Raw genomic sequence first — 22,930 nt, forward strand, 5'->3', positions numbered from 1 at the left:
ACAGCCACCAGGGGACACTGGCTGGGATTTTGGTTTTTCATAATTGAGTTTCCTAGTTTTTTCAAACTGCCGTTGCTGGGCACCGTTGAGATTGACAGGGTTTGCGTGTTCATCTGTCCAATTAACTGCTTGTCCCACCCCACAGGCGATGACTGTAAGGGGAGGAAGCACCTGGAAACACACACCGCCACCCGCTCGCAGCCCTCATGGCCAGGAGGGCTGGCAGGGACCGTGGGGCTCGCCTTGTCCCATGCAGGTTGTCTCTCGCGCTTTTGTGTTTTGTTTCTGTCGTGTTTTCGCAAATGCTCCTTGTTCATTGTTTCTTTGTGTTTGGAATTCAGGTGTTCAGTGAAAACAGGAATATAATAACTGTCTTAAAATATGGAGAATATGGCTCTTGAAAAGCTTCTTTGTAAGTGTATTTAGTATAAATTAAGCGTATGGAAAGTTATGTATTTCAGGTGAAATGAACGGTTTAGAAGAAGCTGTGTCCTGCGTGGGGTACAGTCGGCCCGCGCCCGGGAAACGGGCCGTGTCCTGAGCCTGTGCAGCCGGGGTGCTATGGAGAAATCCAGTTTGTACCTGTCAGTGTCTTGCCGAAGGGCGCCTTTATAGCAGCTTTTTTTAAAAGCTGAACTTCAAAATTTGTTGTCTCTTAACTGTTAATTAATAAACATAAAGCAATAGATTTTTTAAAAAACCGTTTCTTTGCACGTCAGCCGTGTTGGCATTGCTTAATGTTTTCAGGAGTCAACACGCAAATGCTGGTGTGGGTGTATTACTTCCAGCGGTCACTCTTTAAAAATGAAAGGAATTGATTTCACGAGCAGTTTTCTGCTTTATATGTGTGGCTTTCGGTATAAAGTTAATTGTGTTTTATTTTGTCATCCAGTGGGACTACCGGTTATAATTCCAAAATATTTTTTCACTGGGCTGTAGGAAGATTTTCATCTTGCTGTTTGCGTAACTCTTGTCTCACCCAGAGCATGTTAACTGCTGGTGTCCATGGAATCTTACTTGCTTTAAACGATTGTGCTGTCTTTCCAATACCCATTCTGCCAGCAGCAGCTGTGCACACGTGTAGGGTAGCTGCCAGCCAGGCCCCGCGGGTTTATAGGAAACGTCTGCATTTTACATCCTACGTGTCGATAGGCAGAAGCGAGTGAAAACTGTTCAGACACAGAGCAGGGTTTTCATAAGTTAGTTTCAGCATCTTGCTTGGACTTCAAGTAGTCGATTGTTTTTCTTGAGGAGAGACTGTTGACTGTCTGATGCGAGAGGATTTTGGTACAGTGCCACGAGGTGGGTGTCTCTTGCCGCGTCGGGACTGTGGGGCTGGTGTTTGAAGGTGCCCCTCCCGCCCAAATCTTCTCCGGCACAGGTCACTTCTCGGTGCAGGCGCTGCGCGAGGTCGGAGCCACGGGAGGGTTTGTGTCCAGGACGGTGTCAGCGGTGCTGTGGTTGGCGGTGGCCTGTCCAGGTGGTTATTTTGGCTTTCCATGTTAGCGTTCGCTCCTAGGCTGTTGGCAGTTAAGCACCTGCAGTAAACTGTTCACCTAACCAAGTCAACATTGCATTTTCGGTTTACGTGCTTTGATCCTTGATGTAACGTGTTCCATCCTTTATTACTTAGAAATGCTAACATACTGTGCTTTTGGCTGCATGGCATTCATTGTTTCTCCAGTGTATTGGGTGTTGTTGTAAGTACTGTACTTGAGAACGCATGGGTTTGGTGTTTACTCTTTTGTATCTTGTCTTGTGTATGACTTATTGCTTTGTGGCTTATTTACGTTCCTGTGTTTGAGTTATGGATATTCCTGCTGTGATGACTAAGCATTGTCCTAATATACTTCATCCCTAACTTCCTTCATCTTAATATACTTTCGAAGCATCTGTTAGTATATTTCCTTATGCTGCTAGCTTGGCCTTCACAAAACCAGTCCATTAGGAGTTTGGTTTTCCTGCGAACGTTTCCTTAGAATGTGTGGTGTTCTCTCTTTTAGGGAAGGCAGCATCTGAAGTACTCTGGTGGCTTGGGGTTGGATGGTACCAGTTTGTTACTTTGGTTTCTTGGCTGAATGTGTCTCTTCTTACAAGGTAAGGAAACTGATACCGTGTCAGCTTGGTGTTTTAAAGAACTGATTTTGTGCTAATTTCATGGTATCATTTGATTTAATCATTTTATATTTTGCAAAGTGCTTTCATAGTCTTAATTTTTCAAACCACTCCTGTTAGAAAGGAAAAGCAGGTGTCATCCTTGAAGAAAACCGGATGCGCAACGTTTAAGTGACGTGTCCAGGATTACACAGCTGGGAGGGTGTGCTCGGGACTGTAGGCCTGGACCTTCTGGTGCACTTGCCCCAGCACCAGGTTGCCTCAGTGGGTCGATGACCAAGGTCCTTAAGTGCCCTCCTGTGCACCCAGCCCAGCGTGTTGGCAGTTAACTGACCTGCTGGGTTGTTCACATGGGCCTGGGAGACAGCACCGTGTGGCCAGGTTTTCCTTCAGGCAGCCACTTACCTTGTAGATAAAACTAACTGCATTTCTCAGCCTGTGACTTCCACTTTAAATTAGGGAGGGGGTATTTTGTATAAAATTATCTAGAGAGGTCATATAGAATAGTGAGCCCTGCCTTTTACTTTTTCCAAGTTAAATGTTTTGATTTTTTTTTTTTTTTTTTGCGGTACGCGGACCTCTCACCGCCGTGGCCTCTCCCGTTGTGGAGCACAGGCTCCCGACTCGCAGGCTTAGCGGCCGTGGCTCACGGGCCCAGCTGCTCCGCGGCATGTGGGATCCTCCCGGACCGGGGCACGAACCCGTGTCCCCTGCATCGGCAGGCGGACTCCCAACCACTGCGCCACCAGGGAAGCCCTAATGTTTTTCTTTTCATTCCTTAGGTGCCTTCGAAATATTTGCAAGTTTTTAATCTTGCTCATTCCAGTATTACTTTTACTAGGTAAGTAAAATTTTACTTTGTTACCTAAGATGACTAATATGTGCACGTGCATATATATGTAAATCAGTGAAAGAATTGAACATTTAAGTACACCTTTTGAAAAGCACTGTATGTACACGTGTATACAGTTGCTTTTCTCTCCTTCAAGGTGCAAGTATTTCATTATGGGGCCAGGGTGATGTTCTTTCACTCCTGCCTGTGTTAAACTGGATGCACAGCCACAGAGCACAGAGGGTGGATGACCCTAGGACCATGCTCACACCCGACACTTCGCACCCGAACCAGCCTCTGCAGGTAATCAGTTAGGATGTGCTCTTCCCTGGCGTTGCCAATCTGTGTTCTCCAGAGTAAGTTTCCATATTACTTATAAACTGCAAGGTAGTTCAGCTGGGCACTCTGTCTTAGAAAATATTTTAAAACGTCAAATAAGCATGTCTTACAGCTCCTTAAATGTTCCGAAACACTTCAAGTAATGCATACAGGCGCACCTCAGAGATACTGCGTGTTCAGCTCCAGTATCATACGAATTTTTTGGCTTCCTGGTGCATATAAAAGTTATCTTTACAGTGTACTATAGTCTGTTAAGTGTGCAATAGCATTATGTCTAAAAAAATAGTGTACAGACCTTTATTGACAATACTTTATTGCTAAAAAATGCTAACCATCATTTGAGCCTTTAATGAGCTGTAATCTTTTTGCTGGTGGAGGGTTTGAAATATTTTGAGAATTACCAAAGTGTGACACAGAGACACAAAGCGAGCAGATGCTGTTGGGGAGATGCGAGGACAGACTCACTGGACGCAGGGACCCCACAGACCTTCATTTGTGAACAGTGCAGTATCTGCGAAGTGCAGTAGAGCGAGGTGTGCCTGTGTTTCAAGCAGTCTCATTATTTAGTTCATTTTCATTAAAAAAAAAAGTTTTCATTACTTTGGAAAATATAGAAAGCATAAAGAAGAAAATAAAAACCACCCATAGTCTGCCACATAAAGGAAATCACTAATGATGAACATTTTCATGTCTTTTCCTTTGGGGGTGTGTGTGTATTGTAGTTGACGTTTTCCTGTAATGCTCTGTTTCGTTGTTTCGACTTATCCTGTACTGTACTCTCCTTTGCCAGGTTGACCTTCTCATTTGTGTCACCTTTGGAACCTCTTACTGTTTCAGGTTGGCGATGAGGTTTTCCACTGGCATCGGATGAGTGAAGTGGAAAGGCAGGTGGCTGCATTGTCGGGACAGTGTCACAGCCATGACAAGAAGCTTGGAGAGTTGTCAACCTTGCTCCAGAAACTGCAGGCGCGGGTGGACCGGGCAGATGGCAGCAATGAGGGGGTGTGGCCCCCGGTGAGGAGCGTGGTGGGGGCAGCGTCTCAAGGGGGCTGGCACTGGTGGGCTGTCGGGCTCCCAGGTGATGCCACCTTGGAGTTCTCGGGTGTTGTGTTTTCCTTTTGGGGACAAGGAATAGGAGGGCCCTGCAGTGAGAGGTGGCCGCACGGATGGCAGGTGGGTTCCTGGCCTGCAGTGGCGGGGAGCTGCGGTAGGTGCCCCCGGAGGAGATGCCACGTCTGAGGCCAGGGTAGGGGGTGGGGTGCACCCTGGGAGCAGGCAGGGTTGGGGGAGGGGGTGGAGGCGCGTGGGTGACGCCCAAGAGTGAGGTCAGGCTGCGGCGGGACAGACGGGTGTCCCTATCCTGCGTTTTAATTGGTGAATGGATTGAACACAATTCGATGAAATTTTTCTGGCACTGAACGGAAAAGCTCAAATTTGTGATTTAAAATATCTCAAGATCATGAAATAGTTAAGTAGCTACTATTCCTTATGAAACCGTAGGCCTGTATATACGTGTCTCACTTATTTGGTTCTCAAGGAAAGGCTTGTCAGTCCATTTTCCTCAAAACTGATGTTTATTTTCTTAAGTTCCACAATAATTCAATTTAGGTATCTTGGATTGAAATCTTTAAAATAGGCATTGCCCCTTGTCTCCACAAGTGCTTTTCCCTGATCCTGTTTTCTCAGCAAAGAGCCCACTACCCACCCAACCGTTCGCACTCCGACCGGAGGGGACCCTCCACCCCTGATCATGCATGTCTTGTCAGCCTGCGGACCCCTCAGGGCTCCCCGTGGCCCCACCGTGCTCTCGAGCAGCCTGGCTCTGCCTGGCTTCGCCGGAGCCTGCCTCGACTTGTCTCGGGGTGGGTGCCCCTTGCCGGCTGTTTCCTGACTGGGCTCAGGAAACTGAGCTCTCCTGTCCCGGCATCAGCTTGCGCCCCTGTTTGTAGCTGCCGCTGGCTTAATCCACTGTGTTCCACCTGTTGGGGGCAGAATGTGTGAATCTTCTCGATTCCGGTCGGGTCCCTGTAACGTGCTGACAGGCACTGGTTCCCAAAGTTACTAGGCGTGTTCCACCTTCTCTGCGTGGCCCCCGGGTGCCTGCTTGGGGTTCTCACATCCAAAGGCCACCGGGCGTCCTGCGTTGATTCCTCACTAGTTGCTTATTTTTGGCTTCTCAGCCGTAGAACTGAGATGATTTCAGTGAGATCCAGTTAACACCGTTACGAGTGTTCTGTTCCTTGTTTTAAAATGAGATTCGAGATGTGCTGAGCTGAGTGCAGATTTAGCTCATCCTTCCCACGCTGTCCTCCACCACTTACCCCTATTCAGGTGTGATTGTGACGGTGACCCTGGAAGGTTGAAGCTTGGTTCTGCGGCTGCCACACACTGGTGGTCAGCATGCTGACTACCTGTTATCCTTCCCTGAGCGGCTGGCACAGGTTTATCCCACGTGTGTCTCCAGGAGAGTGGGCCACCTGCTGCATGTGGCTGTGCGAGTTTAAAGTAACTAACACTTAGGGACTTCCCTGGCGGTCTGGTGGTTAGGGCTCGGCACTCTCACTGCCGTGGCCCGGGTTCCACCCCTGGTCCGGGAACTGAGATCCCACAAGCCACGAGGCCCCCCCCACCGCCACACACACAAATTAACACTAAGTAACATTTAGCTTCTCTTTCAGTTGCCCCAGCCACACATCAGGTGCTCCGGGGCACATGTGGCCGCCATGCTGGGCAGAGGCCGTCCCGCTGTGCCCAGGGCCAGCGGGCTGTACAGTAGGAGACCCGGCCTGGCCGTGAGGACGTGCAGCCGAGTCCAGCGGCTGACCCTCCCGCATCCCAGTGCCCTGGGGTCATCCTCCCAGCTGCCCTTCATCCCTTAGCTTTGCTTCACCTGATTTGTCATCTTATGTTTTTATAAGTCATTGTGGTTATATTTTGGAACAAGGTGGGGTATAAAATCAGTGGATGAAACTCCTGTAATAAGAGTGTATAATGACTTACTGTTTTTCTTTCTGACTGGATTTTAGTGGTTCAGAATGTGCAGGCGTTCTTTGCTGCTGGTGGTGTCTCCTGTGTGGATGTCCTTTGATTATATAACTGGCAGAGATTTTTCTAGACCTTCCCAGGGAGTGTATCTGATACGCTTACTCCAGATTTACCTTCTAAGAACTGCTGAAGAGATGGGTGGGGATGTGCTGGACAAAGGCTGTTTTCAAAGTTACTTATGTTGAGAAAAAAATCTTATTTTCTCTCTGCCGCTGTGCTGATCACCTGTGTCCCTGAGCCGGGGGGTCGGGGGGGGAACGTGCCTGTTGGCCGCCTGATCTGAGCTTTCTTCCCCTGATCAGCACTGTTCTGAGGGCTCTAGCACCGGTTCTGATGACCATTGAGATGTCACACACTTTATACGAATATGAAAGATCAAGAAGGAGTGAGTGGGCCCTTGGTGGTTGTGGTGTAAGTCTCTGGGTACAGCAGGTGCCTGGGGAGTGTGTGTTGAATGAATGGTAATTGCTCTGCTGTCCATGCAGGTGTTTTTGATAATTACCAGTCTTCTTAACGAATATTCTGTGACTAGAAAAGCTGTTTGTGCCTTTTATCTTAGGGCAGGTTTCAGAGGCGGAGATGAGGACGTCACTGAGGTCACCCCCATGGGATGCTGTGCCCAGCTGTGACCACAGTCTCTGGCTGTTGTGCTGTGTAGAAACAGCGTGGCCTGACTGGCCAGGTTTGGGCTTATTTGTTGCTTAACTTTCTCTACCATTTGTTCATTCATTTTCCTTTTCAAGACCGACTATGTGACTCTCCGCCAAGAACATGAATTGCGCATCTCCAGCCTGGAAGATATTCTTGGAAAACTGACAGAAAGATCTGAGGTATTCATGCTCTTGACCTTTCACTTGCAGCCCCAGCACCGTGATTTCCTTGAGAAGCGTCAGCTGCGGTTACTGTGCTCACAGCCCCCAGCCTTTAAAGTGCTTCTTTTAGGGTGTTTGCTGCCATCCTTTATAAAACGAAAGGGAAATATTCTTTTTTTTTTTAATTTAAAAAAATTTTTCTATTTATTTATTTTTATTTTTGGCTGCGTTGGGTCTTCATTGCTGCGCGCGGGCTTTCTGTAGCTGCGGTGAGCAGGGGCCACTCTTCGTTGCGGTGCGCGGGCTTCGCACAGTGGTGGCTTCTCTTGCTGTGGAGCACGGGGTCTAGGCGTGCGGGCTCAGTAGTTGTGGCACGCGGGCTTCAGTAGTTGTGGCTCGCAGGCTCTAGAGCGCAGGCTCAGCAGTTGTGGCGCACAGGCTTAGTTGCTCCGTGGCATGTGGGATCTTCCTGGACCAGGGCTCGAACCCATGTGCCCTGCATTGGCAGGCGGATTCTTAACCACTGCGCCACCAGGGAAGCCCCCATTGTGTTGCTTTAATGTTTTGTAAGTGTGTCCAGCTCACTGGCTCCCAGGTGGGGGCGGTTCTCCTCGCTGTCACCCAGCCTCCACAGGGTGACGGTGTCTGTGGGCAAGGGAGTGAAGGTTCACCCTGGACCTTCTGACCGGGGATTTTCTGGTCAGAAAGCCTAGTCTTGTCAGGTGTCGGGCAGGCGGAGGGAGGAGACGGCACCTGCGTGGACATGGACAAGGACTGGGGGCGCCGAGTGGGTGGCCTGGACCCCCTGATGGGCCTCAGGGGAGACGCACAGCCCTCGGGAGCTCAGGACTGGCCGCTGCGTTGCTGACAGTGTCAGAGGGGAGCAGTTCAGTCCATCCGTTGATGAGATGTTTCCAGGGTGCCTGAGGAGGAAGCGCACCTCCGTGAGGGAGCTGGCGTTGGTCCTGTCTGTGTCGCCCGCCTCTGTCGAGTTACGGCCTCCGTGGCCGCTGGGCCTCGGCTCGCGTGGGGCGGTGCGCGCCCGCGCCTGTGAACAGGCCGTGTTAATAAGTCGTGCCTTCATGTGTGAGTCTGCCGTCCTCCTCCTTGTCCAGCCACGCTGAAAGCACTTACCCGAGGTGGTGGCGGCGGCAGCGGCGGCGTCTGGCTTCCTGGCCTGCGTCCTGGTTACAGGAGCTGCTTATTTTGTATGACCTGTGCACCTCTCTAAGTATACGTTGTGTGTCGTCTTTTAAAAGTCTGCTTTGAAAAGTGAACATCCCTTACCTGCCTGCCAGCAGGCAGGTCTGGGCTTTAAATTAAGGGGGGAAAAATCCTAGATAAATATGTGTATTTCTATTTCTGTTTATAGAGTCAAGTATATGATTTTATGGAAAGTTGGTATGTAACTTGTGTATTTAAACGGATTGTTTCTCCTACATTTTAGGCCATCCAGAAGGAATTAGAACAGACTGCACTAAGAACAGTCAGGTAGGATAATTCCAGATAAATTCCTCTTCTGTCTTCTGTGCTCCTCTCTGTCACGTGGGGCTGTGCCGTCCTTAGCAAGGGGCACTGTTTGCACCTGGGATGACTGGGCTGTGTTGGTGGTAACAGTCCCAACTGTTGTCTTTCTGGGAGACCCTTCAGGGCACCTGAGGATGGAGGAGGGGTCGGGGAGCTTGTTACCATCCACCTCCATGCAGCACCAAAGACGGGGTCCCCGGCTTTGCTCTGGGGGGAATCCCTGCCCGGATGTGCCGGGAGGGTCCTCAGGGCGCGAGGAACGGGCCGTGAGTTCATGGCACAGCGTGGAGTGGGCTTCCTGCCTGGACCTCTGCTGGCTCTGCGGGCATCACAGTTCAACCCTGGTCCCCCGCTCGGCAGCCCCTCGAGGGGGCCAGACATGCGCCTTCTGAGCTGCAAGGCTCTCACCAAGGCTGGGCCTCCTCTGAGCCCTTTCTTTGTTGCTAAACAGCCCTGGTCCCTCAGCAGTTTCAGGGGGGTGGCGTTTGGTCCCTCGTAGCCTGGTTGCTTTTCTTCCGCACATTTGTCAGCTTCCCTGAAGTCCCCTGGCAGCATGGAGCTTCTTCCTGTCTCAGAGCCGCTCACCGTTTTCACACCCTTGGTTTTGTCACCTGGGTTCTCTCCACCCCATTATCTGAATAGGACACTGTTACCCTTTTGTTACTCCAGCCACTCCAGTCACCGGCTCAACGCTCAACTCAGGAGAGAGCAGATGACGAGCGTTAACCTCTCATCTTCCCGCTCTCGCTCCTGTGTGTTTCTCTGGGTCCTATCGTGTGATTTGAGACCTCACCCACCCTCCTCTCGGGATGGGTATGAGTGTTAGCACGCTTTTAACTTTCCTTTAGAGCCTTTACGTATCAAAACACCTTTTGGCTGAAGCCATGTGGCTCCTGCAGTGTTTACCCCAGAGTGCACTCTGCTGAGATATGAGCTGTTGGTGTCTCAACAACTATAACTACCTATAGACAACTATAGATGTAATATCGTAGTATTTCATAATGTACGATACCTACATTAAAATAGAATTGTTAATGTTGTAGTTTATCTTAGGACAGGGCCGAAAGCAAGCTCATCCCACGAGATGGACTGTGCCGAAGCCCAGCAGTAGAGGGCTGCCGCCTGCTCAGGCAGAACAGCGCCGTCTGTCCTGCTGCGGTAGCTTTTATTGGAGCATTATCTAGGTTTACACTTTAAGACTTGTTTTCCTAACCCTTCAGAAGTGCCAAAGCAGCACCCTGTGTTTTGATTAATTATACAAGCAATAATTCGCTTTCTTGAGAACCTGCCGTGCTTTGTCCTTGAGCGCAAAAGCAGCACAGAGTTCCCACCATTATTTTGATTAGACTGAAGTAGCACAAGGACATCTCCTTGCGTTCCCACCACTGATTATACTAGGACATCTCATGGATCAGTGCCCAAAGCACTCAATGCTTCTCTGCAGACCCCCGGTTTGCTGGGGGTGCTCAAAGCAATCAGGACTGTTTGCAGTTCTGGCTTATTCGCCAGCCCCCAGTTTGCTGAGGGGGGGCTGATGGGTCACGTCTCCTTTCCATGTCCTCAGTTATTCCACTACAGGTAAAACCCTGAAGCCATATGTTTTTAGTTTTCTCTTCCAGTAGCATGAAAAATTCATATTTAATTTTATAGTGATTATCAGTAAACACTGTCACTTCTCTGAAGTCTTTTTCAGAATTTTAAGGCGATAGGTACAGGTTTAAATATTAAATAGTATATGAGAGTCCGCACCAGCACCCAGAGAAGCATAACCGCTGCCCATGGCAGGTTTGGCCCCCGCCCGGGCAGGTGTGCGTGTCTGTGTGCGTGCGGACCTTGAGGTGGGAACAGTCTCCGGGGCCTTGGCTTGAAACTTGTGTGCTGCTGAGGGACAGGGTGGTGTGTTCACAGCTGACCTGCCCGGGGAACACGGGCGTTTCTCCTGCACGTGCTGTTGGCAGGACTGACCTATCCTGTCGTCACCCCCCGCTGCAGCAGAGCCGACGAGGAGCCGCGCCTCCTTGCCGTGGCCCGGCGTCTGGAGCAGGAGCTGGGGCGTCTGAAAGCAGGCTTGTCCGGGCGGCAGCGGTTGGGAGCCAGCCGGGAGGAGGTGGACGCGGCATCCGAAAGAGTAGGTGTCCTCAGCTTTACGTTTTGTTTTATCATGGAAGATAAAAACACTCGAGTTGATATGTTTATTAAGTTAATTTCAACTTCCTTTAAAAATTTTGTTTTACTATATTTGAAGTTTTTAACCATCTTGAATAGAATAATTAAAAATTCAGCTCCCCTCGAATTCCCGCCTCTCCAGTGACACGAGATGTCTTTCCTTCCTTCACACACGCATGGCCAAGGGCTCACCTTTATTGGGGGCAGGGCCAGTTGTGTATCTTCTGACCAAAGTAGAGTCACGCTGCGGTTTCGTATCACATCCTCACGTCACGGACATTGCTTCAGGCCTCTATCCATGTGCAGAAGAAGAAATCTAGACATTTATAGCTACGTGAAAATGGAAACACGGACATTGGAGTGGCACAGGTCATCCTAAGTCAAAGGCGGATGGTTGTTGGGGAGGAGGTCTCGCAGGCCCAGGGTGACAGTTTGCGGTGCAGGGAGCTACTGAGGCCGACGGGGCAGTGCAGCAGAGATGTGGCCCAGCCCGGCAGGCAACCCGTCTCCCTGAATGGGTTTGCAGGTCACATGAATGACTGCTCCTCAGTCCTCAGGATGGCGAGGTGGTGACAGTCTCCTCCGGGGCTGGCTCGGGACACAGGTGTCCTCATGGCTGGGGGACTGTGAATGCCTGCAGCCTTTGGGGGGAAGATCTTGAGATGGTCATGGGTCACAGAGGCACACAGGCTTTGAGACGAGCAGCCACTCTCCTGGGACTCCGGGCGCAGAGGTGAAAGCGCCAGTGCAGGGGCCACGGACGAGTGTGCAGTGTTGTGACAGTAGCACTGAGGTGGCCCAAGTGCCCGCATCTGGGCCGCGGCTGAGCTGTGCGGCGGAGCATTCCAGAGCCTGCAAGTGAGGAGGTCGATGTGCTCGCTTTGTCACAATGCTGTGCTTTTCCTGGTGCTTCTGCCCCGTCTTCCGCTCTCTGTGGGGCAAGGAGAGGAGCTTATACACATAACGGTGTGTGTGTAGAAATAATGCACTTGGACGCTTCCAGCCTGCGTAGAGTTACGTTTTCAGTTGTGTGTGTGACTGTTTCCTTCTCAGACTGAGTTTGAAGACGAGGGGCCCTGTCATCTGCACCTCACCTGGGGCAGGGCCCCTCTCCTGCTGTCCCGTGGGCACCCAGGGCACCTAGGCTGTGCTCTCCTCTATCCCTGTTCCCCTGAGTGTATTTCAGCCTCTTTGGAGGGTTCTTAAGTTTCGTATGAAGGGAAGAAACCGTGTCAAGTTTCCATTATGGATTTTGAACTGCTGTGTGATCTTTCCAGGGTATCTAAGGTGACAGAGTGAAGAGTTGAAATGATTTCGCTAAAACAGTAGATTCATGTTATATTCACCAATGATTTTACTAGGTGGACGCCCAAGTCAGAGAAACTCTCAGACTCATGTTCTCCGGAGATCAGCACGAATCTTCTCTCGAGTGGCTGCTCCAGAAACTGTCTGCTCAATTTGTAAATAAGGATAACTTGCAGATTTTATTACGAGATTTAGAGCTGCAGATACTGAAGAACATTACCCACCACATTTCTGTGACAAAACAGATGCCAACTTCTGAAACTGTAGTATCTGCTGTGAATGGAGCGGGCGTTTCTGGAATAACAGAAGCGGTAAGTAGACGATGAGAATTGTTTAAAATACACGTGGTAGTGAAACTGATCATCTAGGAATTAAGCTAGCAGAGTTTTACATTTATCTATTATGCGTGTATGTATGTATTCAGCTAGCTAGCGCGCCTGGTCTTAGTCGCAGCACGCAGATCTTTAGTTGCGGCACGTGGGATCTAGCTCCCTGACCAGGGATCAAACCCAGGCCCCCTGCATTGGGAGCGTGGAGTCTTCCCCACTGGACCACCAGGGAAGTCCCAAGCTAGCAGATTTTGATGTTTTGTTCTACGAATGGTCTTCTAGGGATGTGATTATGATATAAAAAGTGCTTAGCACCATGCAGGGTGCTGGGAACGGTAAGCTTCGGGTGTTATTGTTATCACACTACTTCTTAGGAGTACTTTATACTTTATTAATCTTTTTGTCCCAAAGACTTGGTCTCCCTGGGTGGCCACATACCTTCTGGAATTACACAAAAATTTCCCATAATACAGTCCCAAGTTACCATCTCTAACGCTAGTCCTTGCTTTGTCCACTTTTTATGGCACTGGGGGTTCCGGCTCTGAGACTTTCTTGCCTGTGTCTGAGCCGGGATCCCCGCAGTTGAGAGCAGGACCGAAGTTTGGGATTGCTGAGACAGCCCCCGTGCCTGTTGTCCCCAAATAGAGTTAACTGAAAACATGTCCTTCATTTCTGGGGTTGTCTCCGTGTGTGCCTCCACTGCCCAGCAAGCGCGTGCCATCGTGAACAGCGCCCTGAGGCTGTACTCCCAGGACAAGACTGGCATGGTGGACTTCGCCCTGGAGTCCGGGGGTGAGTGCCAGACCCCTGACCCAAAAGTGCTACTGTCAGCGGGAGACCACTCAAGAGGCTGTTACCTGCCCCACGCCCAACAGTAGGGAGCTTGTTAGAACTTTCAAAGATCTGAGAAAGAGCATTATTCTAGGCGGGCCCCTAGTGTTCTGCCTCAGAGCACAGCCAGGTTCCCCCAGGAGCTCTGGTGGCTGTGCTTGCAGCTCACGCGTCAGCTGTGGGTGTGAGCCTGTGAGATGACACACATCAGCAAAATCTCAGTTTGGGGGCCTTTCAGTAGCTTTTAGGTTTTTCTGGCCATATGAGAGTTTACCACCACAGAAATTATTGATTATTCACTTATGATCTTGTGTGTTGTAAAGTGTGTGGGTTTTTTTAAGTATAGAGTTCAGTAAAAAGAAACTGACCCTAGAGCAGCATGGGTCAAGCTGAATGAATAGAGGGAAGGATGGGGGTGCTATTCTGGTTTCTCGAGGAAGTGGTCCATTGAGTCTGGAAGTGCTGCGTGGACATGGCACAGGCTCTGGACCAGGTGTATTGGATAAACCAGACTTGGTTTAGTGAAGCATCGTGTCCGTGGACTTCTGTCACCATCCCTCGGTGGCGTCCAGGGCAGCACACCCGGATCACACATGGGAACACGTCTGTGAAAACGGGAATGACGTCTTGTCAATGCAGGGAGCATTTTGCCACCATACGTGTTAGAGAAAATCTTGGTTTTCTGAATTTTTAAAACTTAGGAATTGCAGATGAGGGCTGGGTGACTAATACGGTCTCTTGGAGGAAAGGAGGTTCTTGATAACACTTCAGTAATAAAGGGTGAGGGCCTGTGGGAGGGGTGGGGACATCAACCCACAGTGAGTGTCAGTCACCTGCCCCAGCCATTCAGAGCACCAGGCGATGGGGCTCAGAGCGGCCTGGCGGGAGCTGCGGCCCGTCCCCATCGCTCACCTTCTCACGGGGGCTGAACAGACAGTGCAGGAGGCTGCTGCTCCCGGCAGACACCGCCAGGTTCTTCCAGCATCAGAAGTTAGTAAGGCTGCTAACTGCTCTTCGGTATATTTTGTTTAGAATGACTGTTTTAGAATATTAAATGATTTTAGTTTTGTGTTTTGAAATTCAGTGATTTCTGAAGAAATCATTTTTGCAATTCAGAGACATCAAATGACGATTTAACAGTTCAGTGGGACCAGTAGTTGTCATTTTTTCTTAGAGGCTTAATGAGTCCTCACAGGTTGGTACGTTATTAATTCAGAATTCTGATAATCCTGACAAGGCTGAACTGAACGTTCTGTTACTGAACAAAACATATATTGGCTCTTTTTAAGTGAAAAAAGTGAGTCAGTGTATTTAAGAAGACACTTTTTTAGAATGAGAATAAGATATTTTAAAAAGAATTCAGTGGTTCAGAAGTTTGGACCTGCTGATCAGCTATGTCAAAATCACATTGTTTTCTTGTTTAAAATTCCATCCCATCCAATCCCCTCCCCCGTTATCGGGTGAGAAGCTCTAAAAGGGGCCTGCGGCTGCGTTTGCAGATGTTCTGAGGGGTCGTGATGTGCAGCCAGGTTAGGGACTGTTGGCTCTTAGCATACAGACTGCTCAGGACTTTTTAGTTTTATTACTCACTTATTTGTTTTTCTTTTTAATTTATTTTAGTTGATGTTTCTTCCCACACCATGTTGTTTTGGCCTGCTTTGGCACCAACATCCTGTCTGTCCTGTTTCCGGCAAAGTGGACTTTTTTTTTTTTTAACACTCTTTATTATTATTATTGAGGTATAATTCACATAACAAACTTCACCATTTTCAAGTGTACAGTTTCATGGCTTTTAGTATATTTATTATGTTGTACAACAGTCACCACTACCTAATTCCAGGACTTTTTTTTTTTTTTTAATTTATTTATTTTTTGGCTGCATTGAGTCTTCGTTGCTGCATGCGGGCTTTCTCTAGTTACGGCAAGCAGGGGCTACTCTTTGTCGTGCGCGGGCTTCTCATTGCGGTGGCTTCTCTTGTTGCAGAGCACGGGCTCTAGGCACGCAGGCTTCAGTAGTTGTGGCACACAGGCTCAGTAGCTGTGGCTCACGGGCTCTAGAGCACAGGCTCAGCAGTTGTGGCGCTCGGGCTTAGTTGCTCCGCGGCATGTGGGATCTTCCCGGACCAGGGCGTGAACCCGTGTTCCCTGCACTGGCAGGCAGATTCTTAACCACTGTGCCACCAAAGAAGCCCCAGGACATTTCTGTTTATTTCCAAATAGAAACCCTGTCCTTGTTAGCAACTTCCTATTTACCCCAGCAATTGGTAATCGTCATAATATTTTATCACTTTGGCCTATTAAGTAGGTCCTCTGAAAACCTGACAGGTAACACTGGTGCCTGGTTGAATTCATCATTATTTATTTTAAAACGTGAACAAAAGTTCACTCAGTCGCTGTCCCTATAGTGGCAGGCGGGGAGCCCAGTATTTTAAGAGTCTTTGGTGGGTGGTAGGGACTGTGTGTCCTAAAGTAGTTGTGAACTGTTGACACTGAATTTGGAAAAAGTAAAATTAAGAATAGAGCTGATCTTCAAGTAGAAGATTCTTTATATAAGTTAGAAACGTGAGAATTTTTAGAACATTTCAGATAAATCTCTACAGGTGGGTAGTGATATTGTTTCTGAAACAGTAGGACAAGATACTGAGACACATTTCAACTCTGCTGTAGGTGGGAGCATCTTGAGTACCCGCTGCTCTGAGACGTATGAGACCAAGACCGCACTCATCAGCCTGTTCGGTGTCCCGCTCTGGTACTTCTCCCAGTCCCCCCGCGTGGCCATCCAGGTGAGCAGGTGTCCGGACCATCGTGTGCGGGTCGAGGCCTCCAGCACAGTCATGGTGCCGGCTGAGCCGTTTTAGGGGTGTGCTTGTTTACCTTGTTGTTGAGGTGTAAGCTGGAGCATGCGGACCCTCAGTCTACAGCTCAGGGGATCTGCATCAAGCGGGCACGTCTGTGGACCCAGGAGCACAGTCCCAGCGCCTCTAGGTCCCCTATTGCCCCCTCTCACCTCAAAGGTGACTTCCGATGCCATCTGTTGGTTCTGCTTGTGTTTGATTGGTGCAGGCGAGGCTGCCTATCCTGTCCTGTGTCTGACTTCACCCATTTCTCTGGGGTGTCGCTCACCGTCAGAGCTGGAGGGCCTTCCACGAGGAGGTTGTGTGTTGCGCTTCCTCGGTGTTTCAGGAGGTGGAACGGGTGGAGACGCGCAGGTGGCGTCAGGAGGAGCCCCTCTCCCTCTGCATGTCACACCCACGGCTGCTCAGGGGACTGTAGGGCCCTGTCCTCCAGTGCCTTCTGCAGAGGCGCTGGGCGCCCCGCTGCTGCAGAGCCTCCCTTCACCGCCCGGGCTGTGCCCACGCAGGGCTCAGGGACAGAGAGCTGCAGCGCTCAGAGACGTCCACCGGACCTCGGCACTAACGTTAATGACAGTGTTTGAAGGAAGGTCCAATAACTCCCTCTGTGTGAACCATGCACACAGTAGCCGTCTCTCACTTAAAAAGCGCAAATCCGATCTCAGAGTCGGGAGTTGACTTGAGCATCCAGTCAGGGTCAGTGAACCTCATGTTTTGGGTGCTCCAGTCCCGTCCTAGTGGCCGTCTTGTCCTTGGGGGCTGCCCGGCTTGGCATTTGTCGTCTGAGCTGCTTGGACTGACCCCGCTGCCCTTGGCCCCAAGCTGCAGGGCTGTCCCAGAGGTCGAAGGGCTCCAGAGGTCTCGACGTTCTGCAGCAGGTCCACAGCCTTGTCCCTGGGCTGCAGGTTGGGTCTGGAGCTTAGGTAGCGGCCAGTACCTAGGTGCTGGGTGGATGTGAAGGGGCAAGTGGAGGCGGGCCTGCTGGGAACATCCTCTCGGGAGAACCGCACGGCACCCTGGACGGGAGAGTTGACACTGAGGGACTGTGAGTCATAGGTGAGGGGCTGCTCACGGGAAGCCAGAGTCTGCAAAGGATCCAGGATCGGCCCCTCTGCTGCGGCTCAGATCCAGGCCTGTCTGAGAGGGCGCAGCCTGGCTCACCCCAGTGGAGCCTGGCAGCCTCTGCGGGTGGGAGGGCTGTGCCAAGGGCCTGAGCCCCTCACGCAGGTGGGCAGCGGCGTGTTTGGAGGGGCAGGAGACGCACGCGTGGCATCAGGATGAACGGGGAGTGGGGGCCCACATCGTCCTGGCCTCTGAAGACACGCGGCTCCGCCGACTTGACCAAGCCCTGGCGTGGGCTTGTGGCTCCTCTGTTGCTGTTAAAAGTGCTGTCACGATGAGTGTGCGCCGCCTCTGCATCTTGTGCCTGTGCCCACACGCGCTCGGCTGGAGGTGGCTCTCCCGTCAGTCAGAGGGTAGCCGCATACGCCGATGCTTGGTCTTCCCGGCGCTGCTTCCCTCGGCGATGGTGTCAGTGTGCAAGAGTGCATGTCCTCGCAGCGTGCACAGCAGGTTTTGTTCGGTTCAGGGTTATTGGCAATCTGTGAGGTGAGACATGGTGGCACCCCGTCATTTAAATTCGTAATTTCTTGTTTTCTGTAGGGCGGCGCATCTTTTCCTGTCTGAGGACCACCGAGAGTTGTGTTTCTCTGAGATGTGTGCCGCCCCTTCTCTTTAAGGTTCTGGCTGACTCAGCACTCGCCTCACACTGCACACAGTGGGCCTTTGGGATTAAGTCACAAACGCCTTCCCTCACTTCATCTTTTGATTTTGCTCACGACCGTTTCTTACCAGCAGAAATTCCATTTCCACCCCCCCCCAATGTTAACCAGTTTTTTCTCTTACTGCTCCTTTTTTTCGAGTGGTTAAGAGCTTGTTCAGCTATTGAGTTTTAGTGTTTGCCTTTTCCCCAGCCTGACATCTATCCAGGGAACTGCTGGGCGTTCAAAGGCTCCCAGGGGTACCTCGTGGTGAGGCTGTCGATGAAGATCCACCCGACCACCTTCACCCTAGAGCACATACCAAGGACTCTGTCACCCACGGGGAACATCACCAGCGCCCCCAAGGACTTCGCGGTCTACGTGAGTGCACCCCGTCCCGGGGCGGCCCTCCTCACCCCGTCTGGGAATCTCCTGGAGACGAGCCCTGCAAACGCTGGGGACTTGAGTATATTACCGGTGTCGCTGTCCCCCCCTCTGCCCACTGACCTCTGAGTAGCCAGTAAATGTGGAGGGAGATGTTCCAGGGCTTCCCCAGGGAGGGAGGCTTGGGGCGCAGGGGGACAACAACAGCCCGGCTGTGGGAGGACTGGCCTCTCATCTGCTCGGCCGTAAAGTCTGTTCTGACAACACCGTGAGGCTGAATGTACAGAACAGAATGAGGACGTTGGGAAAAGGACATCCAGAATCCCAGCACCACAGAAGTCACCATTAACACTGGTATTTTCCCTTAAAAAGTGCAGTGGAGGGGCTTCCCTGGCGGTCCAGTGGTTAAGACTCCACGCTTCCAGTGCAGGGGCCACGGGTTCAGTCCCTGGTTGGGGAGCTAAGATCTCGCGTGCCGAAAAAGAAGTACAGTTGAGACAAAACCATTCATAAAATTTCACTTCCTGCCTTAAAGAAACAAATTGGCCGTTAAGTATTTGTCCATGGCATTGAGCTTTACTGTGCCAGTTTCAGGTGTACAGACAGCAGCAGCATCTGAAATCTGAACACATTAGAGCGTCACCACCAGTCACCCACGCTGGACCCCTGGCCCTCTCACCCACAGGGTGTGAAGTGAGATCTTCACATGCTTCTTTAAAGAGCAGCACAGAGTGCCCTTGTCCACGTCCCCAGTTCGCCGTTGTTGACTGTTTCCACTCCCCACGTTTCAGGATAAGCCTCTTCACTTTTTGGTGATCCTTCAGGCTAGACACTCAGGTGGCGTTATGTTTCAGGGGTTCAAAGGGGGCCTTGGATTCATCGCACCATACGCATTGTTAGTATGAGAAGCGTTCCTTATCTTGTAGTTTCCTTTCTAATTGAGTCCTCTTCTTTCTAAATCTCTGCTAATTCGATAGATCTTACTTTAATCTACATTTCTATGTATTTCACACGCATGTTTCCTTTTTTGTAGATTCTGGTTTTGTTTCTATTCATTTATCTTTCGGTATCTTAGTTTCCTTATGAATATTTGAGCTTTTTAATATAAAAATATTAATCATGTGTTATTCTGTTACAGATATACTTCCCACTGTCAGTCTTAATTTTGTTTAGTTACACCTGCTCATTACCTGTAATTTCTTCCATGGCATTTTTGTACCTAGAAAGTCCTTTCCCTTTATGAAACAGACATTCAAATTAGTCACCTGTACTTCCTACTTGGTTACTTTTTTACTGTGGGAAAATACACAGAACATAAAACCTACCATCTTAAGCGTTTTGAAGTGTGCATGCAGTTCAGGGGCATCAAGTACATTCACACTGTCGTAAAGCCATCACCACTGTCATCTCCAGGATGCTTGTCATCTTCCCAAACTGAGACTCTGTCCCTGTTAAACACTGTCTCCTGTCCCCCAGCCCCCCGGCGCCTGTCCTCCTCTTCTTGGCTGTGTGAGTTGACCTCCTTGGGGCCCCACACTCTGCTGACCTGCTCTCCTTTCCCCAGGCTCATCACGTGCCCTTGGGTTTCCACTTGGGAGCATGGAGGGCTACAGTGGGCCACGTGGGTGTTGAGTGTGTTCTGCTACCTGTTAGCTTGCCCTCTCCCAGCTTCAGTTTTCCTGATCTGTATAACGGGAGGAATAATGCCTACCTCACGGGCTTTGTGATCTGCGAGAAGCCCTTAATAAAATGCCCAGCACACAGAGGGCCTTACTTTAATGGAACAGTAATTTCCCTCTCCCAGTTACCTCACTAACCGTTTTTCCTTTATTTAGTGACTAGATGGTTTTGTTTCAGGGATTAGAAAATGAGTATCAAGAAGAAGGGCAGCTCCTGGGACAGTTTACCTACGATCAAGAAGGGGAGTCACTACAGATGTTCTCTGCCCCGGTAAGGATCCTTGGCTTCACACAGGCTTCAGGCTCCCGGGTCTCCTCCCTGCTGCCTGCATCCACAGGACCTGCCAACACTCACGAAAATGCCCACGGGGTGTGAGGGCCAACTTCTGAGAAAGTGGATCTGAGCTTCCTAGCTTTTCTGTTCCTGAGTGAGCCTTTTTAGTATATAATTTGTTCTGCATAAATGTGTCAAGGGTGATGAGTTCTCAAGAGTTTCACCTGAACTTTGTGTCCTGTGATAGATGATATAGTTCACGTTAAAAGCTTAATCTCCAACTTGGCTGTTTAATCTCAAATCTCTTACCTGGGGAAGTGATTGGGCTTGGTGGTAGTAATATGAAATAAATGTGTTTTGTTTTTGTTTTTTTTCCCCTCCTCAATTGCAGAAAAGACCAGAAAGAGCTTTCCAAATAGTGGAACTTCGGATTTTTTCTAACTGGGGCCATCCCGAATACACGTGTCTTTACCGGTTCAGAGTTCACGGAGAGCCTATCAAGTAAAGAGACTACTCACTGTTCTTGTACATTTTGTATATACTGGGACAGCCTGGAACACTGGAATCCTTCACGGACACGGGCATACAGAGAGCAGTATAATGTCACCCCTGAAATAAACGCACTGACTGCCAGCAGGACGTGGGTGTGGAAGCGATAAATGCCGACACCCAGCTTGCTGTTCTGTCCACAGGAAACACTGCATGTTGACTGCTTGGGCTCAGAGACCCGCTAGCTACAGGTGGTCTCTGTGGAGATTCATCTGAATGTATAGTTCACAAAGATACTTACTTTTGGCCTCTGGGGGATTTGTTTTTGAACATAAAACTCTTTGTATTTGCTTGACATCAGGAACAAAGCAAAGGAAGTTAAAAGGTTTGGAGTGTTCTTGAAGCCTTGACAGCGGCCTTCACTGGCCCTTTTAAAAAGGACCTTTTGGGGCAGATATGTGTTCAACCCAGCACACGTTTCTTTCAGGGAAGAACAGTGTCACCAAAGTTCAGAGTTCTGAACTCCCTTTCTTTAGGGTGAGATTCTCCTCTGTTCGGCACCAGTAGTTCTTTCAAGTCACCAGGTGGGGAAGTAATGAAAACGGGTTCTCCTGCCTAGTTTGCTCCCACTTCTGAGAACGATTTTCCGTCAGGGCTTGGCGTGTGAACATCCGTTCAGGAACCCTGGAGAGTTTCCCTTTGCAGGTTGAAGTGGGTCTGCTTCGAAAGGGGATGGTCGGGATCTACACAAACATGTAAATAGAGTTCTCAGGTCTCCACTGGGCTCATCCCATCAGATTTTCCCTGCAGTTTTACTTCACACTATGAATAGGAACCAAGAAATCCAATCTTTTGGATATGTTCAGGTTTGTTTTGAATTTTTCTGGAAAAGCAAACACTAACATGCTCTAAGTCTTTCAGGGGCTATGCTTCTATTCCGCTGGCGGCTATTAAAGGAGATTGTCCGGTGCGGCAGATCCGGGACACCAGGGCGTTTGGTGATTAGGTTTTCTTACAGCAGCACTTTGCACTGGCTCTGGCTGGGATTTGCCTTTTATTATAGCTGTTGGCCATTCTCCCTCAATTCCTGTGAGACTTGCTTTGGTTATAATTAGTATTTAACATTTAGACTATTTTACTGAGCAGACTTTATAAATGAGATATCTGCAAGGCACTTAAGGTGTTACAGATGTTTTACCTTAAAAATTATTTAAGTTTTATTGGGTTAAGACAGTCTTTTGGTGTACCATAAATGTTGTATTTTCAGAAAAAGATAAAATGATGGTGCTGACTGGTTTTCTGAAGAGTTTTATGTATATTGCACAACAGTCCTCAGATATACAAAAACTACATAAACTAGCATTTTTTTTCACTCTTGTTAGAATTGAAATTAATGCCTATGCAGTTAAGTTGGGTAAAACGTATACAGATGTTTCATATATTACAGGATACATATATAGATCAAAATTTCCTATATAAAACTAAATTTGGGAGATGGGGTGGAAATATTTTGAATATTAATTTATTTTTAAAGATGAGAGATAGGACTTTGTGCAATGTATTTTTGTAAATGCTTTTCAAAATATTTGTCATTGGTAGAGCTTCTTTTCGCTGCCACCAAATTGGTAAGATGCTATCGAAACGTTTAAATAAAGAGCTTTAATTTTTAAAAAAAATGCATGTGATATTTCAGATGAACAATAAACAGTGTGTTTCTTTTCTGTACCTGCTTGGTCTCTGCCCCGGGCGGGGAGGGGAACACAGCGCGTGGAGCGGCCCCTCCCAGGACCACTCTGGGCCGGGAGCGCGTCCGGCCCGCGTTGTGGGGCCGCCGGACTCGGAGCCGCGTGCGTCCCTGCCGTGCGCGCCCCGCTCGCGGGCGTGTCTCCGCGCTTCCACACGAACCACTTACGAGAGAAGAGCGGCGTGTTTGGGTCTCGGACGTCGGGGCGAGCGCTGATCCCGAGCGCCCGAGTGGGAAAGCTGCCCGGGACCCCGAGCCGCCGGCATACCCGGAAAGTATTCATTGGAAAGTCTAAATACCTCAGCGGCCTCGGTTACAGCAAGGACCACCTTCCCCGCGGCTGAGCTGCATTTTCCCAGCCGCCTGCCCGCCATCGTAGTGCCAGCTCCGCCCCGCGGAGTCACGTGGCCCCCTCAGCCGCGCCGCCGCGGTCGTCGTCTGCAGGCC

The 22,930-nt window shown here is 49.8% G+C and overlaps 1 protein-coding gene across 10 annotated transcripts in view; it reads left to right on the forward strand.

Moving 5' to 3' along the window:
* SUN1 (Sad1 and UNC84 domain containing 1) overlaps positions 1 to 22,462 on the forward strand; it is a 51,898-nt gene extending 29,436 nt beyond the window's left edge. For 3 of the 10 annotated variants that reach the window (XM_027125534.1, XM_027125532.1, XM_027125537.1), the window contains 15 exons: positions 146 to 256; positions 1,382 to 1,480; positions 2,004 to 2,097; positions 2,898 to 2,956; positions 3,105 to 3,250; positions 4,124 to 4,300; positions 7,075 to 7,161; positions 8,591 to 8,634; positions 10,663 to 10,798; positions 12,198 to 12,452; positions 13,178 to 13,262; positions 15,930 to 16,084; positions 18,127 to 18,294; positions 20,155 to 20,247; positions 20,642 to 22,462. In XM_027125534.1, coding sequence (XP_026981335.1) covers positions 146 to 256; positions 1,382 to 1,480; positions 2,004 to 2,097; positions 2,898 to 2,956; positions 3,105 to 3,250; positions 4,124 to 4,300; positions 7,075 to 7,161; positions 8,591 to 8,634; positions 10,663 to 10,798; positions 12,198 to 12,452; positions 13,178 to 13,262; positions 15,930 to 16,084; positions 18,127 to 18,294; positions 20,155 to 20,247; positions 20,642 to 20,755 — 1,823 coding nt within the window. In that variant the 3' untranslated portion in view covers positions 20,756 to 22,462. The remainder of the gene's footprint in view (positions 1 to 145; positions 257 to 1,381; positions 1,481 to 2,003; positions 2,098 to 2,897; positions 2,957 to 3,104; positions 3,251 to 4,123; positions 4,301 to 7,074; positions 7,162 to 8,590; positions 8,635 to 10,662; positions 10,799 to 12,197; positions 12,453 to 13,177; positions 13,263 to 15,929; positions 16,085 to 18,126; positions 18,295 to 20,154; positions 20,248 to 20,641) is intronic. The other 7 variants (XM_027125538.1, XM_027125539.1, XM_027125535.1 and 4 more) reach the window with 6 other exon arrangements.
* The last annotated feature ends 468 nt before the right edge of the window (positions 22,463 to 22,930 follow it).

Source organism: Aethalodelphis obliquidens, unplaced genomic scaffold (genome assembly GCF_003676395.1).
Source record: "Aethalodelphis obliquidens isolate GAN/ISIS:26980383/991018 unplaced genomic scaffold, ASM367639v1 scaffold30, whole genome shotgun sequence".
Taxonomy (NCBI): Eukaryota; Metazoa; Chordata; class Mammalia; order Artiodactyla; family Delphinidae; genus Aethalodelphis; species Aethalodelphis obliquidens.